The sequence below is a fragment of the Paroedura picta genome, chromosome 1, assembly GCF_049243985.1.
Source record: "Paroedura picta isolate Pp20150507F chromosome 1, Ppicta_v3.0, whole genome shotgun sequence".
NCBI classification, from domain to species: domain Eukaryota; kingdom Metazoa; phylum Chordata; class Lepidosauria; order Squamata; family Gekkonidae; genus Paroedura; species Paroedura picta.
This window is the reverse complement of record NC_135369.1, coordinates 70527811-70546580: the sequence shown is the minus strand read 5'-3', so window position 1 is coordinate 70546580 and position 18770 is coordinate 70527811. Positions and strand designations below refer to the sequence as shown.

The 18770-nt window shown below is 40.1% G+C and overlaps 1 protein-coding gene across 4 annotated transcripts in view; it reads right to left on the bottom strand.

The window, feature by feature from the left end:
- The window catches only part of BTBD9 (BTB domain containing 9), a 256023-nt gene that overhangs the window by 50185 nt on the left and 187068 nt on the right, over positions 1–18770 (bottom strand). For all 4 annotated transcript variants that reach the window (XR_013231825.1, XM_077342112.1, XM_077342088.1 and 1 more), the window contains 2 exons: positions 15908–16097; positions 9545–9652 (listed from right to left, as the gene is read on the bottom strand). Coding sequence is in view for 3 of the 4 variants with exons in the window: in XM_077342112.1 (XP_077198227.1) it covers positions 9545–9652; positions 15908–16097 (298 nt within the window). In the remaining variant the exon portion in view is untranslated. The remainder of the gene's footprint in view (positions 1–9544; positions 9653–15907; positions 16098–18770) is intronic.

Below are 18770 nucleotides of genomic sequence, written 5' to 3'. Positions count from 1 at the left end.
AGCATTCCAGTTGAACTATTCAAAATCTTAAAGGACGATGCAGTAAAAGTGCTACACTCAATATGCCAGCAAATTTGGAAAACTCAACAATGGCCACAGGATTGGAAAAGGTCAGTTTACATTCCAATCCCAAAGAAGGGCAATGCCAAAGAATGTTCAAACTACCGCACCATTGCACTAATTTCTCATGCTAGCAAAGTTATGCTCAAAATCCTACAAGCTAGGCTCCAGCAATATGTGGACCGAGAACTTCCAGAAGTACAGGCAGGATTTCGAAGAGGCAGAGGAACTAGAGATCAAATTGCCAACATACGCTGGATCATGGAGAAAGCTAGGGAGTACCAGAAGAACGTCTACTTCTGCTTCACTGACTATGCTAAAGCCTTTGATTGTGTGGAGCACAACAAATTGTGGCAAGTTCTTAAAGAGATGGGAATACCAGAGCATCTTATTTGTCTCTTGAGAAATTTATATGCAGGTCAAGAAGCAACAGTGAGAACTGAACATGGAATCACTGACTGGTTCAAAATTGAGAAAGGAGTTTGGCAAGGCTGTATACTGTCACCTTGCCTATTTAACTTGTATGCAGAGCACATCATGAGAAATGCGGGATTAGAGGAGTCACAAATTGGGATCAAGATTGCAGGGAGAAATATCAACAACCTCAGATATGCAGATGATACCACTGTAATGGCAGAAAGTGAAGAGGAACTAAAGAGCCTGTTGATGCGGGTGAAGGAGGAGAGTGCAAAAGTTGGCTTGAAACTCAACATCAAGAAAACAAAGATCATGGCATCCGGCCCTCTCAATTCCTGGCAAATAGATGGGGAAGAAATGGAGATAGTGACAGATTTTATTTTCCTGGGCTCCAAGATCACTGCAGATGGGGACTACAGCAAAGAAATTAAAAGACGCTTGCTCCTGGGGAGGAAAGCTATGGAAAATCTAGACAGCATCCTAAAAAGCAGAGACATCACCCTGCCAACAAAAGTGCGTTTAGTCAAGGCTATGGTCTTCCCAGTTGCAATGTATGGCTGCGAAAGTTGGACCATAAGGAAGGCCGAATGTCAAAGAATTGAGGCTTTTGAACTCTGGTGCTGGAGAAGACTCTTGCGAGTCCCTTGGACTGCAAGGCGAACAAACCGGTCAGTCCTAGAGGAGATCATCCCTGACTGCTCTTTAGAAGGCCAGATCCTGAAGATGAAACTCAAATACTTTGGCTACCTCATGAGAAGGAAGGACTCCCTGGAGAAGAGCCTAATGCTGGGAGCGATCAAGGGCAAAAGAAGAAGGGGACGACAGAGAATGAGGTGGCTGGATGGAGTCACTGAAGCAGTAGGTGCAAACTTAAATGGACTCTGGGGAATGGCAGAGGACAGGAAGGCCTGGAGGATCATTGTCCATGGGGTCGCGATGGGTCGGACACGACTTCGCACATAACAACAACAACTCCCCCCCCCAACAGTTACATTTCAAGGACCACAGTATGCTTCAGCTGAAAGGGTCTGTTCCATGAGCAGAATTTAGGATGCTATTCCCAACTCCCTATACATGTTTTCAAAAATTTGCTCATCACTGCAAAATAATTTTATAACTTAAAAAAAATGGTTTACTTGCTGGTTTGGCAATTGGAAGGGTTTTTTTTTGGGGGGGGTATAATTTTGCCTCCCTTTTGCTGAAATTAATTATGCAAGTTCAAGGACTAACACTCTCAATTTTAAAGAAGGAAAGATCCCAAATGAAGTGTGCAGGTTCAGAAAATAGGCACTATGTAAGCAAACTTTGGGTTTACACCCCTTGTTTTATGTAATTTTAAACCCATTTTTTCTCTTGGTTTCTTGAGAAAATAAGGCTTGCATTTTATAAGAATAGGGCAAATTATGGTTTGTAAAAATCATGCTACAAGTGGGCAAAATCATCAACTGTCTGTATATGTCATTCTTTGTTGTGGCTCCCACCATGTTGAATGGCCTGCCTGTACAATCCTGTTCACTTTATTGGTGTAATCTGCCTCGAAAGAAAGACTATAAATAATGTAAATAAATAAATGATGAAATGGTGGACTTAATCATAACTGGCAATTTCTGCTTTCCAAGTAAATTGTCATTTATGCAAAAATGTTATGGCAAATTATGGCCTCCTTGGAAACATGAATGGAGGAAGGAAATTACAAGACAGGGAATGGGCCTGAAATATACTCACATACTACTAAACTTATTTTCGTATCATATCTGGGCAACTGGAATACAAATCTCCCCAAAAAGGATAAAACCAATTCTACATTTCATCATTGAATTTCAGCTTAATCTGTTCCCCCCCCCCCGAACCCCCACCAGCCATATTCAAGGAATCAAGGAAAGATACAAGGAGGGCTTTAATATTACCCCCCAACAAGCTGGGTACTCATTTTACCGATATCTGGTATCTTCATTTAAAACAAGGAAGATCCAAAACTTTGAATATTTTGCTTTACTAGCACTTATAAGAAAAACTATTCCATCTTCCAAACATCATCTTAATACACTCTAATATACTATGAGGTTTCATATTATACTTTGAAAAGGCTATATAATATGCTATCTCTTTCAAATAGACTTGAATGACATCTAATGTCCTAATGGCCCAGCACATCTTTATTGATTTATACTTATCTAGGAGTTCATGTCTTTTAAGTTATGCAGTTTAATAATTTACAATTAGACTGGAAAGTTAAGCACAGTTGGTCTCTCACGCAACCTTAACTATGACAGCTCCTTTGAAAATGGCTATAAAATCTGAGAAAAGGTGCTAAATCTAGACATAGTAAATACAGGTATTACAGTTCTCATGGGGAAAAACATTTTAACATTTTGGACTTCACTGTGGGTATTCAGCTTTACAAGCCCCATAATTTACATTGCTTAACATTTATAAATATCAAAAGAACAAACAGAAGATAAAAGGTTGCAGACAGCGTTTTTCAAAGAGATCATCTAATACTGCAATGTAAAAGCATCAATTACCTCTTTAGATGGATGTTCTAACTGCATTTTTAGGTTCTTTTTAATTTCCTACAGGTGACATTTAGTAGCAAGAACTATCACAGAACTAAATGAAAAAGGCAATTTTGTTGGCTTTTGAGGCAAAGCTGTCTGCTTTAAAAATTACACATTTCAACCTTTCACAAGTGTAACTAGGCAGTTAATTGGGCACCCAAATTTTCATGTTCTCTGCATAAATAATTACGATGCATTGGAAAAGTCCATCATAATGGTCATAATATAAAAAATACTGGAAGGGGAGAAATAAACCGAAAAATGCAGATCTGAAGATATAACTTAAAATGAAGACAATTATGTTTCTTATCAGGACATCAGTTATGAAAGTATGTGTGAAGGGATTCCTTCACGTGTAGCATTTTCTTACAGAGGTATATACTGTCTGAGAATGTACTACCAACATTAGACTTTTGTTTTGTCATTTGGACCAAGTCTACATCCATGGAGAAAGAACATGACAGGTGACCCTAGGATTACAAGGATTTGTGGTGTTTAGAAAGACCTGACTAACTGTACAGAATCACTGTATCCCAGCATTTTACTGGCTTGCAGGAATTCTCTTGTGTATTAATAAACATTTGTGTTTGGACATTTACTTTATTTATAGTGGATTTCTCCTCAGCAATGAGAATGGTAAACTCTCTCATACAGAAATGTCTCATGGTACCATCGTGGATATGAAGTTTCTGTAATGATCTGGCCAGGTGCTGCTATCAAATTGCAGTAACCTGCACAGTTCTTTTAAATAACCAAAGCTGAGGGAGGAGATGAGAGACAAAGTCATTTCGGTCTGAGGTTCAGGATTCCAGAGGTCAGGCAAGCACAGTAGTCTGATCCAAGAAATCAAGTTTTTTCGGATTCAAGCAATAGCCTCAATTCAGTCATTTTAACTTCTAGGAAGAGTACAAGCGTAATTTGATCTAGAACTCACTTATTTGTCCATTTGGTGGTCTATGGCAGTGGTCCCCAACCCCTGGTCCGGGGACCAGTCCCGGTCCGTAGATCAGTCAGTACTGGGCCGAAGCTCCTCCTCATCCTCCTCCCCAGCTGCTGCCTCAGGGGCTGCCCTGCCACTGTGCCACTGGCTCACCTTTGGTGCTCTCCAGCGGCTGCCATGGCACTGTGCAGCTGCTGCTGGCAGCACCCCCCAGTGGGTGGTGGAAAGTCAGGGGCACCAGTGGGAAAGCAAGTGGAGCAGGGGCTCAGGCAGCAGTGACGTCCCTCGGCAAAAGACTACCCCCCCCCCGGGCTTCAGTAAAATTGTCAAGCGTTGACCGGTCCTCGGTGGTAAAAAGGTTGGGGACCACTGGTCTATGGTATCTGTAAATCTCTCCTCCAACACCACATTTCAAATGAATAAACTTTCTCCCTGTCTACTTTCTTCACCAGCCAACTTTCATATTCATACATAATGCTAGGAAATACTATAGTATGAATTCTCTTGATCTTGGTCACCATCAACACATTTTTATACTTAAGAAGCTTTTCTAGATCGGGTGGTTGTTCCCAGCACACTATGTCAGAATTACAGAGATTCCCATGATTATGTACCTCTCATCCACAGGAAAGCCGAACTTCAAATGGCAAGATCTTAGTATTTACTGTAAGTGAGCCCAAGGCTTATAAAGGTCTGATGAGTTTTCAAATATTAGTTAGAATATTGTTGCTTTTGCCTGGGGTGGTCAGCACAGGTTGGTGTGGTGACAGGTGAGCAGCTTGGCTCTCTGGTGGGGGGGTCAGGCCCACCCAGAAGTTTGCGGCTTGCTTGGTACAATCCATGAGGCCCAGCCAGGATTCTGGGTCTGCGAATCCTGGACACAATACTAAACTCCCAAATCCTATCACAAGCTCCCTTTAAAACTCCCCCCCATCCCTGTTTTTAAAAAACACTTTCCGTGCAGCTGATGTTCCAATTCCAAGGAAATACCAGCCCTTCACTAGGAATATGCAGCTGGCAGAGCGTGATATAAATGATTTTAATAAGGTTTTTTTTGTAAATAAACAAATTAAATTATTTTTTCATCCTTCACTATCACAGAATTAACTACCTACATGGTTCTCAGAATACCACCCGTGGCTTATAATAAATGTACTATTCTGTCTCTTTCTATTTCTCTCTTTTTTATGATTGATATGATATGATATACAAGCAGCATTAAATCAATAATCCTTATAGTGGATAGTCTGAATCACATCAAACATATGTTTGCAGAAACAAATATACCCATGAATGACTAAATCAAGTCTCTATACCAATGAATATTAACATGCAACTGTAAACAATTTTCAAATAATGGAAGGAAAATTTCTATACTACATTATTTAATGAGCTAATTATTTCTGGAAAGGCAAAAATAAGACAGAATGCATTTGTTTGTCAGTAAGATAAAATGGGTTATCTATTGTATTTTTCAAAACTTAGCTGAATTTTAAGACAGATTTCTACTATGTTGAATTCAAGGTAGCACACAAAATAGGTGCTTTTTTCTGTTTTCCATTCAAAAAGTAAAACTGCATATATTAGTGTCTTCTGGCTAGTTTCTCTTCTCTTTCAATGTTTTCGAATGATAATGATTATTCAGGCTGTGTCTTGCTTCACTGTGACATCTTACAGTGCTAGATACTGGAGTGTAGTTCTTTTTGATAATGGTTGAGTCTGACTGTAAGGTTTTTTTTCACCAGTGACTGTGTTTTGGGGCAGGTGAGACAACGCTTTCTTCTTAGCCCTTCAAAGGGTCAAGCCTAGCATCTGCCAGGCCCAGTGACGGATACACCCTATAAAAAGCTGCACACCAGCCAGCGGGCCAACGTTAAAACATATTGACCAGAGTGTTTGCACTCTTTTACTTAGACCAACATTGAAGACAGAAGTTTGGGGGTGTTTACAAATCTGGGTTTACAGATGGAAGCCTAGATTTCCTTTGAGGCACACAGTGCCTTTAGTCAACTTCACACAGTTTGCTGGTTTTTCTCTCAGAAGTGTGATTGAGTTAACCATAGTTGCCCATACCATGTCCTATTAAAAGGTAAAAGGTAAAGGTATCCCCTGTGCAAGCACCGAGTCATGTCTGACCCTTGGGGTGACGCCCTCCAGCGTTTTCATGGCAGACTCAATACAGGGTGGTTTGCCAGTGCCTTCCCCAGTCATTACCGTTTACCCCCCAGCAAGCTGGGTACTCATTTTACCGACCTCGGAAGGATGGAAGGCTGAGTCGACCTTGAGCCGGCTGCTGGGATCGAACTCCCAGCCTCATGGGCAGACAGCCTCAGACAGCATTTCGCTGCCTTACCACCCTGCGCCACAAGAGGCTCTACCATGTCCTATTATACAACTACAATTCACTTGAGTGGGTCTCCCTTTGAACATTTCCAAAACTTGTATTAGTATAAAATATAGCAGCAACACTGCTGACTGATGTAAGATATGTAAAGGTATTGTCTGCTTCCTTATAAGCTTTTCCATTTGGGAAGTGGTGGGTTCTCCATCTGTGGACATTTTTAAACTTAGGCTGGATAGCCATATGACGGAGAGGCTGATTCTGTGAAGGCTTAAAGGAATGGCAGGTTACAGTGGATGAGAGATAGGGTTGTGAATGCCCTTCATAGTGCAGGGGGTTGGACTGGATGACCCATGAGGTCCCTTCCAACTCTGTTATTCTATGATTCATTCATTAATTTCTGGAGGTCTTACTTTGCATGCTCCCTCCTTTCAAAGGAAGCTTACTAGGGTCAAGTCTGTTGTGCACAGAGAAACCTCCTCTTAGGGTTGCCATCTTCCAAGTGAGGCTCTCTACCCTACCTCCCTCATGGGGAATCTGCTATGGGAAGAGGAAGGGAAGGTGAATGGAAAGTGCTTTGAGAAACTTGAATCCTGCTGGGTGACTGTGGACCATTCCCAGTTCTCTCAGACTTCTCACAGACCCACATCCCTCACAGGTTGTCTATCGTGGGGAGACAAAGGGGAAAGGTGTTTGTAAAGTGCTTTGAGACTCCTTTGGGTAGTAAACAGCAGGGTGCAAAAATCCAGCTCATCTTCTTCTAAGGAGCAACTGCGAAAGAAACATGTGGGCACATAACATTTTATCAACAGTAAAAAATGGAGACAGAAGGAGTGTACTGTGCCTCCCCCATGTGGATTAGGGCAGGGGGACATTTCAGTATCTGTGACCTAATTCACACAAGAAGGTAAATGACGTTGAATGCAGAACTGGGAGGAATTGGTTGCCATGTAATCTCCCCATAAGAAGAGTCTCTAATCTGATTGTCCCTTCACATATCTGAAGACATGGCTCTGGAAAGCTCATCTGTAGCCACTATGCCACAATTCCCAAAGGTCAGTCCTCTCCCACACTCAATGAACATTCCAAATCACAGATTCTTGACACCCATCTCTCCACACCCATGCCCTCATTTGTCAACACACCATCACAACCTCCCACACAGCACACACAATCAACCCCATGACCTTACAGACTGGACAACTCCCCTTCCTCTTCCCACCACCAAGCTCTAGCGCCCGTTGTATTCCTGGATACAACTGGTTTTGCCCCTAGTGTGTGTGTGTGTGTATGTATGTGGATGTCTGTCTGTCTGTCATAATACAATGGCAATATAAAAAAAACCCTGAAATCCATATAGCAAACTGGGCAGGAACAGCATACTCTAAGTTATACAGTGGCACAACACTATCTTCTTTTATGCAAGGCACAGATTGAAAAAAGTCAAGCAACTTAATCCAGGTCTCTACAAACATATCCCAACGCAGATTTGCTCTCTTATCTGTAACTGAATCCCATAAGGCCACAGATTGCATTTTCAATAAAAAAGCTCAATATACAAGTAAAAGAATATATATTTCATAACACAATAAAAGTTCCCAGACCAACATTTCAGTTGACTTTAATTCTGCTCATTTCCTGCTCATACTGGTCTAACCTGGTGGTCATAAAAAATCACTAACAGGTATGAGTCCTATTGAACTTCAATTTTATTAGCCTTTAATCCAAGTTCTAAACTCTGCAGCTGCAACATCTCTTAACAGGCACACATTTCTATTGTTCAAGTCTAACAAACCAATGCAAACTTATCAGAAATGTTTGCCCTTTAAAAAGAACAGAACATGAATCGATTTCATTACTGTCACACTGAGTAAAGAAAACAGAATTCAGTCAGAAAAGAGGCAAATTTCTTGGCCTATATGCAGCATTTAAAATGACAATTTCACAATCACTGTGCGCTAATTGGCTTCTATTTACGGAGGACAGCAACCTTTCCCTGTGAAGATAATAAACATACCATTACTCTTTTCCTCAGCCTTTTAAGACTGAGAAGAAGAGGTTAGAAATAGGCTGCCTCTTCAGGCTTTGAGTACTAAATTATTAATTCACACAAAATACTACATTAAAATACTATTAAACCGATCAAAGAGAGCATATGCAAACTTGAAAAGGAGTTTTCAGTTTGCTAGACTATCAAATGCAGTCTCTGACATGTAAACTGAATTCAATTTACTTTTTGTTTGTTTCTCATTATTTTCTTTGCCACTCTCACAGATCAAAGGGGCTTATATTGTCTGAAGCTTGTGTTTGCTACCTTCAGTTTGTCTTATTCTTCCTGCTGTGAACTAGCTTGCTGGGTCTTCACAATCACTTTTCATGCTATAAACTAATGCCACAAACAAGGGATTAGATCTTCAATGCAGGATTAGGCAGAGAGAGAAGAAGAGAGGAAGGAGAATGCCATTATCCAAGCACATATTGAACAGCAATAGAAGCAATACAAAACATCAGCAAAAGCACAGTGTCTTTGTTTAGATATTCATTTTTCAAGCTGGATGCACCAGGAGAATCCAGTTGTGCAGAAGAACCAGCAAGCTTTATTAGATGTCTCAAGAGTCCAAGAGTGCTCCGCCTCCAGTGTTGCCATGAGGCCCTGATCTGGATCTGGTGAAAAGTGTGGAGGCCACCAGAGCTCTTGCTTACTTCTGCATGCTTTGTCAGATGCCCCCCATGGCTGTTTCAGCACATGAAAAGGCTAAAAGGGAACCAGAGCTCTTGGGCTTTTACACTGCACACCAGATTCAAATCAGGGTCTCACAGCATTTTGTTCAAAGCTACAACTACTTCTAGAGAATTGTTTTTTTTAAGAGTTTGTTTTTGTGTCCTGCTTTTCACTATTCAAAGGAATCTCAAAGCAGCTTACAATAACCTTCCCTTCCTCTCCCTACAACAGACACCCTGTGAGGTAGGTGAGGCTGAGAGAGATCTGTGAGAACAGCTCTAAAAATACTTTGACTAGCCCAAGGCCACTCAGCTGGCAACATGTGAGGAGTGGGGAATCAAACCCGGCTCTCCAGATTAGAGTCCACCACTCTTAACCACTACACCAAACTGGATCCATCTAAAATGGTGTTGTTGGCCATGGGATGCACCCATGGCCACGGTCATGTTTAATTTGGTTCTTAGAGACTAAAAGGTGAGAAACATTAAGGAGAAAGCTAAACTCACTTGCAGGAAACCTTCGTTCTGTCAGCTACCATGGTCCACTGCTGCTGGTTAGTAGAAACTTCAATGTAATAACTGTAGCTTCTGTCATCACAATCCCAGAGAAGTAACCTGGATAAACACAGAGTGGAGGAATTCAGCAGGCACCACTAAAAAAACTCACACCAAAATGTATAATTTATTCCCACCATTTTCTTTACACTATTCAGATTACCCTAAAACAAGAGGTTATTATTGTAAAAATCTACAGAAATCCCTGCAGACATTTACTTCCTTAAAATGTTTCTCTAAAAGACATTTATCTATAAAACATGTGTCTGTATGTCAAGACACAGGTAGTAACAACAGCCATACAGCTACACCCTGAAAATATACTTGAGGCACTCCTGAAAACTTTGTTTCCAAAATTATCCCATTTAAAATACAATGAGAAATCCATAACACGCTCTCAATTAGACAAATTCTATGAGATAGATCTAATATCCTTAATTTATGTGATTTTAGCTCTCAGTCTTATGCTGGAACATTATTTGTGCCTGATGTGTGGGTGGACAAGAATGATTTTCAGCAGCTGGGACCAGCATCAGCTGTCAAGCCAATTGCTTTCTACAAGTCACTCCGAGGAGCAAGCCCATTGCTGGATGGGTGAAGCTGGTAGATCTGAGGGTTGCAGGCTTCTCGCTGGTCTGCAAGTTGAAAAGGAGTGTGCTGACTGGGCACTCAGCAGCTCTTTCTTGAAAAAGACCAAGTTTCCCACCCCTTGCTTCTGGGGTTTATTTTCTGTATGGTTACCTATCCTTTGTTATGTCTGCATGGGGTCACTGGTTAACAGAGCCAGAAAGAAATTTTATGTAGGGGTTTGATGGTTGATAAGGCATCGTTCCACAGGCTTTTGCTTTCCTTATAGCAGAGAGTATATGCTGAATGTGCTTGATTGTACTGTTTAAAAGAATGTGACCCAACTAGCTCCTGGCATTTAAAGGGAACATACTGCAAGTTGTGTAGGATCAGTTCTCTGCACAATCAATAATGAGGGTGCTCTTAAGGGGCTCTAGGGGTACAGGGGGCACAACAGTGAACATCAGGGCTGATGCATTTACCATGTTCAGAGGAGGACCTGGATCATCCAGGCTAGTTTGATGCCATTAGATCTCGGAAGCAAAGCAGGGTTGGCCCTGGGTAGAATGACCATCAAGGAATACCAGGGTCGTGACAAAAGAAAAACCACCTCAGAACGTTTCTTGCCTGGCTAACAGACAATCTTAGGATCTCCTGGCTATATTATACACATACCATATGATTAATTGATTGATAAATAAATAATCAGGAGGATTGTGATGAGTAGGAATAGTTGTTTCTGCTGCTTCTAGCCCTCTTCCCTTGGGAAGTGGGTTGAGGAGGCAATTCAGTCTTCAACTGTACCCACTTTCTCCAGTCTATGCTGTGCCAAGACTCGAGGAATCTGTAATCAGTGAAGCGGTAGCCTAATTCTTCTAAGACTTCCTTGCCTGTGTTGTTCTCCCCTGCCCTTCTCAGGCTGGCCCCCAGTCCAGGAACTAAAATCAATCCATCCTCTAAACAAATTCACCTGGGAAATGGGAAAGTGATGAAATTGCCCAACTGAAGGTCAATTGACAGGATGTGTTTAGCAGATTATCCCAGGAATTACAGACTGAATACCACAAAGACAAGATAAAGGTAAACCTGTTAATTGGAAGGAAAGAGAGACAGAGCTCTCCCTTTTTACAATGTGTACAAATGGAGATTTAAAATGAAGAAAAAAATTAATAAAACGTCTGCTTCAAGTGGAAATTATCCACTCAATGTGAAAAGAAAGAGGAACCTGTAGTGAAGACTAAACCCCAGTCTCTATATGGGGTAGCAGAGTACTGAGGTAACAAAATTCTGTCACTTCTGATTCAAGATGAAGGGTTATATTTTTTATAAGTTCCCCTACATTAATAATTCCCTGTAAAACAAAGGTGATGTGAAAGGACAGATTAGAAGCTTTCCCCTTAACAATTTTTCATAGATTTTTTTTTGGACTTTCTTCCAGAAACTGTATTAAATACATACTATATTAAACACCTTTCAGTTTCATTGCAGATATTTCTTTGGTAACAGTATGTATTTGTGAGGAGTGTTTTTTTTTCACAGTTTAGATGTAATTTTGCTTACATCTTACACAAATGCTTTGGTTTGCTGCATACTATTGATTAGCAGGAATTAACAGGAATTCAGTTAATAGAAACAAAGGCTGTCTTTGCCACTGTTTTGATACACAATTCAACAGCAAATACATTTTTTAAATTGTCTTTTCTATGCTAGAGCGAGAACTGACTGGAAGCAGAGCCAGAATACTTTGCTTTAAAAATAATTGCTCTTTCATCAGTCTAGAAGGAAAGTCTTTGAATTGTAGCGTTCTAATTGGAAGCCTGCATTATGCATGTTATGGCAAGCCACATTGTGCTGATTGTGATTTTTAACTTCTGCTCTTTTCCTTAAGGGTTTAATTTACTACCAGGTCCAGAGTAAAAGGCCCATGCCTTGTTGTCCTTATTCATTGAAATGGCACTTATGAAGCAACAGCATACAATTACTCCACGTTGCTTGAGCTAGGCACTCGTTTGTGGAAGGCCCTTCCTCATTATTATGGCAATTATAACAATTTTTATAATCATTTGGTCTATCTGTTAGTTAAAAAGTAGCTAGCATGCTAATTTTGACACACACATTTACTGTAATGGAATTGGATGATTTCTATGAAATCCCAAGGCATTGTTCCACAGGAAGCAAATATTTAACTATGCAGCTAATTCCCCCACCATTTATTACACTTAGATTCTGAACTCTTAACTGTGGGAAGCAACACAGCATTTTCCAAAAGATTTTTTAAAATCCAGAAATAAGATTACAACGGCCACCTGAGCCCTGCTAATTAGATCTACTCTCAACTCTAACAAGTGAGCATGTCAGCCTTACCTTTGTCAAATAGATTTTAAATGTCTGCAAGCATGTCACCAAAAAAAAGAAAAAATACCTATATTCAATTTTAAATATAGTCCAATCATGTTTGTACCAAATAAATGTGTACGTTTACATAAACTGGCTAACATTGCTCTTTTACAAGGATATTTAAGTTTTATACTATGAATTACATTCTTCTCAGTAAAACCATCTGACTTGCTTTCAATTGCTGCAGATGATTCCACTGTTCAACAGCAGCCAGGGTGGCTACTGCTTTTAAATGCTGAAGAGAGGGGTTTTAGCTAAACTTAGAGCCCCAATAGTTTATGGGAATATGTCTACTAATGCAAAACCTGACATACTTTAATTATTTATTTGCTTTAAATAAAGGAATCTAAACTCATCACTTAAGCACCATAATAGTCTCAAAAGGCTTTGCCTACATCTTTGAATCCCTAAAATCTGACCAAGATGTTGGACAAACAAGAGTCACAAAGCCTGTTTCAGAGCCCTCTACTTAATCCCAACTGTTAATAATATTAACAAGTAAAAATTTCAAGAGCTAAAATAAAAGGCTCCTGAAAGATGACTTTTAGTTCTCATTAGTGCTGACTTTCTGCAAATTAAAAATTTAGAGCTGATTCAGTCAGAATTCCCAGAGGCCTCATTCCACACTCGGTCAGAAGGAAGATTAAGATGCTTGAAATTTTGTTCTCTCACCCATTCTGTTTCTGTAGCGCTAAAAGTCTTTTGGTTGCTCTAAGCAAGACTGTAGTGAACTTGCTTATAAAAAGCAATGTGCCAATTTAAGGGCAGATTCTTAGATTTGCACAAACACTGATACAGATGAACAACGTGTTTTTTAAAAATTGTAGGCTAAACCTTTTGAAGAGGTACATAGGGGCAAAGGCAAAGGCACATATAATTTTAAAGGAAGTTAATTGTTTTCTAACACCGGAGATGCTGCAGTTTCTTCTGTTCAAATGTTCAAAGCTAAATAAGATGGGTACCAATGTTCAAAATGATTCCAACTGCATACCAGTCATTCAGAATTTATCTTAAATAAAACCAATATTGTGGGCTACAAGGTGAAAGAGCCATGTGGATATAACTTAGCTCTACAAAGAATATCTTGAACTATTACCATTGAACATTTATCTGTCACCAACACAGAACTTGCTTGGGTACTGTGTTATGCTTCAGATAGTCTTAAATTGTCTCAAAGCATGTATGTCTTTGGATAAGATTTTTTGCGATAAAAGTAAGAGATATAATCACTTTAAAAAGCCTCCATATAAAAGGCAAATAATTCTTTTTTGTACAACCAAAAGGTAGTACTTTATTTATTTATTTTATTCTCCAAGATACTATCTGAAGCACAGAAAATAAATGAAAAAAAAAATGGGTTGTGTGGACTGTGTTCTGCACGTGCTGCCACTTCAGAGCACTACAAGGTGTCTCCCAGGTTGCCAACATGAATATTCACCAATGCACACTGGGCACAAGAGCCACATCCTATGGCATGGACACTAATCCTTCAAATGTATTCCAAGCAGGCTGCCAGGGTAAATGTCTATTGAAAAGCTAGGTTGTACTGTGTCTGAGCAAAAAAAGCAGAGCTGCATACATCATGGAGAAAATCAGTTTTAGGGTAATGCTGCTCCTCCTAGGAGACTCCTTCTATTAAGCAAAACGTCAAATTAGCTTCCATTAGTCAATCTTGCCCTGTGGGCTGTAGAAAGACATGCCGAATGAACTTAGTTCATACAGCTTGCTGCCTGCAATATCTAGAACATTAAACATTAGTTTCAGCCTCACTGAAAATCCATTAACTGAAGTAGGCAGCATTCAAGGTAATAATGATAAGGCCATCTCAGAGTCTTAGAAAGAATCTCAAAAACTAGAAGGGAAGCACATATATCGATTAAAAGGTGCAAAAAAAGACCTTTGCTCTGATTAATAATCCCAAATCTAAACCACGTTGGACAGTATTTCTTATTTGGATACATGGATGGAGTGGTGTTCCTGCTGTATTTTTAATGCTTTTTATCAGCTTCTAATTGGCCACTGCATTCTAATAGGCTACTGCATTCTTTTAATGTACCACAAGGCTTGTTTTGCCTTATCACAGCATCTACAAATGCTACATATTTCATTGTGTTATTGCATTTGTCTGTGGTCTGTTAGCAATTATTGATCTAACTGCTGTGAAAAATGTGTGTGTGTGTGTGTTGGGAGGGGGGGGCAGAGGTCACTCAACAACCTAAGAAAATTATCTGGAATAAAGTTATTTCAAACTCTGTAGACCAGGCACAGGACACACAGTGTTTTGTTGTTAACGTGTGATTCAACACAAATTATATACTTGCTTGCTGTCTTCATGTCAGAAAAATCTATAGAGTTCTCTCAGTCAAGGATGAGAAAATAACATTATTAAGCTCCTACTGGAAATCTTTCTGATGACACTCAAATAAACAACTTGAAGCATTTAGTTATAAAACAACTGCGTTAATCCAATACTTATATAATCCTGTAAAAAGATATATGGTGCTTGATTTGCCCTATTTTTTTAAATTGATAACATTATCTTTTTCCCCAATGGCTCATTTACTATGTTAATACAATTCAGTAGATAAAAATACTCAGATTACCATTATTTAGCCAAAATGATAATTTACTGATTGCTCATGTCCAAATATAGGGAAGAAAATTTTTAAGAAGGCATTTCTAAGCAGGAAAAAAAAAATGAGAAAATGTTCATACTGATATGGCCACAGGAATAAATAGCTTTAAAAGAGGATTAGACAGATTCATGGATGACTAATTTATCAATGTCTACTAGCCATGGTGACTGAGGGGAACCTTCACATTCAGAGACACTAAGTCTGAACCCCGATGCCAGGAGGAAATATCAGAGGAAGGCCTCAGCCTCTATGTCTTATTGCTGGCTGTCCAGAGAACTGATTATCCACTGTGTGAGACAGCATGCTGGACTAGATAGACTACTGGTCTGATCCAGCAAGGCTATTCTTAAGTTATTTCAAAATGCAATCCTATGCAGTTACTTCAATGTACACCCATTGATTTCAATGGGCTTAGATGGGAGCAATTCTACTTAAGATTTAATTGGAAAGCACTGCATTTTTGATGTCTTCATCACAGAATAAATTCTGTGCCCTCAAGTTATATCATTATTTTGATATTCAATGTCTTTGCTGATTTTCTGTGTGCATTTTGTATGTTATTGTGCCATGTAAGAATATCCTCAGTGCAAGCGGGGGAGGGGGGGAGGGGGGAGAGAGAAAGTGGTTTTAACACATGCAGCTGAAATGAAAAATATATAGAAGGCATGAATTCTCATTACTGAATGATCTTTACATAAAAGAGAAATCTTCTTACCGAATTGACCCAATCATGTAAGGTTGTGCCAGCTGTACTACAATTGCACCGCTGCCTAGCTGATGACATGTATACCCAGAATCCCAATCATAATTCTTTGTGTCTCCATTCAACAAGGCATTGCGACTTCGGCTTACACCCTCAATCACACTGGCACAGTCTGCAACTGTTGCAACATTCTCAGTGGGAACTGAAAATTAAAACACAAAAGAGATCAATGATGGAGACAGGCATCTCAGTGCCTTCAGTTTCTATTTCCAGATGAGAGTAAAAATACAGGTAAAATATTGTCAGCACAGGCACAGATCAAAAATGAATAAGCACAGAGTAGGCTGTCTGAACCAGAACAAGTCTGAGACACAATCGGAAAAGCATATGCATATAAAACAAATATCATAGCAATTTTTTGGTTAAACAATTACAGCATGACTACAAGGCTTATAGCTAGGAATTACTCTCAGAAGGCAAGTGGACAAATATTGAGAGGAAGATGAAGTGGAAACACTTCAGTGTTACATCAGATGGGCAATAAGTCCAGATGTCACCTACAAAGTGGTCATTCCATAAGCCTGTTACGCTATTAGTTTCCAAACATATGCACAAGTCCATTAGATTGCTTTTAGCAGGGGAATTCGTTATGCAAAAAAGCTAGGATAAAATGGCAGCAAACTGAAGTATTCAGAGGCTGACTGCCAGAATGATTTGTGGCTCTTTTGTACCATGCTCCCATTTGGCTCATTCAAACTGTGACCTGAATATAACCCTGAGTATAACCAGGGCTAAAAGTGGACTAGAGTGGTAGCTTTCCCATTAATACCAACAGGGACATGGTTATGGAATCTTCAGGGGAACACCCAGCACTGCAAGTAGCATCCAATGTTGACAGGTGGACCAAGGGAGAAATCCTGGTCACAGTTTGTAAGTTCCTCCTTTGAAGGTATTGTGCCATCTAGAACCACATAAAAGAACTCCCAAGAAAACTCACTCAGTGTGCTATATTCAAGTTTTTCTTTATTCTTCCTTTCTAAAATGGTAAGTTATGTGGTTGTAAAAGTAATGATATTGGCTCCCCCATGCTCTTGATGAGACACCACTCTTCGTAACCATGCACCATCATCTCTTATGCCTTCCCATACCCACAATAGCCCCCTTTGATCCATCCGCAAAGAATGGAAAGAGCTCCTCCTCTAATCCTTTAATAATTATTCCAAATTTCAGCTGATACTTTGTGAACTCCAAACTGCTCCCACATATATTTGTTTGTAAAAAGAGTTATGTCTATGAAGGGGGGGGGGATAATTTTCTTTTAAGGAAGCTTGTGTCCATTTGCTCTAAAAGTGGTATTTCTGAATATAAATATGACTGCCATATGAATATAAACTGACTGCCAAAACCAAAATCATCCACAACTCTTCAGATGTCTAATGTTTTCTATATGAGTAATTTGTATAGGACCCTGTAGAAACAGAACTGGGGATATAAGAAACCTCTGAAACATTCTTCAGGATTCAAGAAATTCTGGAAGTGATGTCAGCGGGTCACACACCTCCTGCCACATCCCTGGAACTAACATGTCACCAGAAGTTACATCATTCAGATCTTCTCACCGGATATGACATCATGCTCTGCCACCCCATCCCCCCCAAATGGCCTACTCCATTGGGTTGGAACAGGACTGGGGCAAGCCTCTGCCACTCTATCAACCTCTGCACCCACAATGCTGGGCTGTTTTCTCTGGGATGGCCTTGGTGCTTGCCTGCCTCCTTTGCCAAGCTCCAGGTATGCTGGTGAGAAAGGTGGCTCTTACATGTGGTTTGGCTGGTTGCTGTGGCCACAGGGCTCAGTCAGGCTGTCTCATGAGGGGATCCACTCAGCTTGCCTAAGGTAGCCGGCTCCAGCCCAAAGGAAAAGCAAAAATCAGGCTGCAGTGATGGGGAACTGGGCCCCCTTCCTTGTGCACTGCAGGGAATTTCCCATGTTAAGGGGGCAAAAGGCCACTGTGATAATGCTCATTCACTGACACATGTGCCATCCCCATGCTTTCGTTTCCCCCCGGTCAATGGTGTTCCAATGTTTACCAATGTTAAAATCTGGTCACCTTACTAAAGCTTCATCCTCCCCACAAGAGTAAAGATCAGGATCTGTGTGATAGACATCTAAGCATGTGAGAGATCTCAAAAACACTAAGCAGGACTACTACTCTGCAACATGACTTGCCTCCTACCACAGTTGTTATTAGGCCTAGAAGAGGAAAAATTCCTCCCATTTGGGTAAAGAAAGTGGGATGTAGAGTATATTTTTTAACTAAACAGGAAAACAGAGAGTCTATCTTCTCTTGGACAAGCTTTGATATGAGAAGTCAGAACATGATAAAAATGCCGAAAGAAACAAATGGGTTGGTCTGAAGCAGCACAATAAAATCAGAGTCCAGTAGCACCTTTAAGACCAACAAAGATTTATTCAGGGCGTGAGCTTTCGAGTGCAAGCACTCTTCGTCAGACTATGACATGTTGGTCTTAAAGGTGCTACTGGACTCTGAAAGAAACAAAGTTCTGTAAAGCAAGGCAGCAAGGAAGAATCAAGTCCATGTTTTTTAATATTTTACTAATTTTTCCATCTTTTATGCTGCTTGTGCTGTTTTACCTTATAAGCCAGCCCAAGTAGGCTCTATGAAGAGGCAGCACAGAAATCACGTAAATAAACGAACAAAACACAACAACAGATTTCATCTCTCCAGTAGAGGATTATGGGAGAAGAGAAAAAGCTTGCCCATGTACTTTTTGACATATTTATTAATGATCTAGATGAGGGGGTGGATGGACTACTCATCAAGTTTGCAGATGACACCAAATTGGGAGGACTG